Source organism: Carlito syrichta, unplaced genomic scaffold (genome assembly GCF_000164805.1).
Source record: "Carlito syrichta isolate Samal-C Ts95f unplaced genomic scaffold, Tarsius_syrichta-2.0.1 Scaffold302083, whole genome shotgun sequence".
Taxonomy (NCBI): Eukaryota; Metazoa; Chordata; class Mammalia; order Primates; family Tarsiidae; genus Carlito; species Carlito syrichta.
In genome coordinates, this window is record NW_007246179.1 from 43692 (window position 1) to 45263 (window position 1572).

The 1572-nt window shown below is 48.9% G+C and overlaps 1 protein-coding gene across 1 annotated transcript in view; it reads right to left on the minus strand.

The window, feature by feature from the left end:
• CEACAM19 (carcinoembryonic antigen related cell adhesion molecule 19) overlaps positions 1-1572 on the minus strand; it is a 21759-nt gene that overhangs the window by 1669 nt on the left and 18518 nt on the right. The window contains exon 6 of the mRNA XM_008056021.1: positions 406-491. Coding sequence (XP_008054212.1) covers positions 406-491 — 86 coding nt within the window. The remainder of the gene's footprint in view (positions 1-405; positions 492-1572) is intronic.

Sequence of the window (1572 nt, forward strand, 5' to 3'; positions counted from 1 at the left end):
AGTAGCCGGAACTACAGGTGCACGCTACCACGCCCGGCTAATTTTTTGATTTATTGTAGAAATGAGGGCTCACCAAGTTGCCCGGGCGGGTCTCAAACCCGCGGGCTCAGGCAGTCCGCTCACATCAGCCTCCCAAAGTGCTGGGATGACAGGCTGAGCCACTGAGCCCCGCCAGTCTTGAACTCTTGGGCCCAAGCGATTCTCCTGCCTCGGCCTCCCAAAGTGCTGGGATCACAGGCACGAGCCACCACATCCGGCTTTTTCCTTATGAGTTTTAACACAGGGGCATGATAGAGTCGAGGTTCCCAAACTCTGTGCCAAAGTGCCCTGGGGGAGCTCGGTCCACTCAGAGGGGCTGCATGCCGTCAGCAGTGGGCCTCAGGGGAGGGGTGGGGACGCACTCACCAGGGCTGGGCTCGTGGAGCTTGGGTCATTGAAGGGGGACACCAGCGAGACCGGAGATGGCATCACTTCATAGATGTTGTTGTCACCTGAAACAGGACAAGGCGAGGTGCCAGGGACAGAGGGGACACGCGGGCCCACACTCTGGGTGCCTGGTGACATTCATTCATTCAGTGAACATCTGTGCAAACCTTTCTTGCCACACCCAGTGCTGGGGACACAGTAGTGACCCAGCCAGTCCTGGCCCCATCCTTCTGGGGTTCATGGTCCAGCAGGAGAGACAGACCCAGCCCCAGGGCGACAACCCAGACAGCTTTGGAAACCCAGAGTCAGGGAGGGTCAGGGGGGGCTTCCTGGAGGAGGGGGCATCTAAGTCAGTAAAGAGAAGTGAGAGTTACAGGAAGGCAGGGTGGGGGCCTGCAGAGTCCTGGTGGTGAGGGAGCCGGTCCTGTCTGAGGAAACGTGTTTGGTCTGTCTGGATCGTATACACAGGGGACGCCCAAAAAATGTATACACATTTTAAATATAATATTCCCTCAAAAGAGGGCATCAATCGAACAAATGCTAGCGTCATGCCACAGGCGGGACAGTCAAAGAAAACGGCGGAAGCAACATTGAGCAAACGTCAGACGACACGTGGCTGCCGGAATTCAATTCAACTTGGAAAAGTAAAACATAGATAACATCTCTTAAAATGTGTATCCTTTTTTTGGCACCCTTGATATTATTATATTATATTACTTTATATGTTATTATATATAAAACAGCACAGTTGTCTCTGGAGTGTGTGTGGAGCCTGGTGGGCAGGTTTTATTTTCTCTTTTGCAGTAATATGCATTTATATAATAATATATAAAATATATAATCATATAAAATACATACACTATACTGTGTATAATTATACAACATATGTCTATACATGTATAATATTTAATAAATGTCACATGTTTTTATATCTATATTATGTTGCGATTATGTATTATAGGTAATATAATACATAGATATTATGATATATGGACGTTTAGTATCTATATATTGACATTGTGTGTGTGTGTATGTGAGGAGCGGAATGTTACATGTAAGAGATGAAGCCAGAGTCGGGCTCGGTGACTCAGCCTGTGATCCCGCGCCTTTGGGAGGCTGAGGTGAGTGGATGGCCTGAGCCCGCGG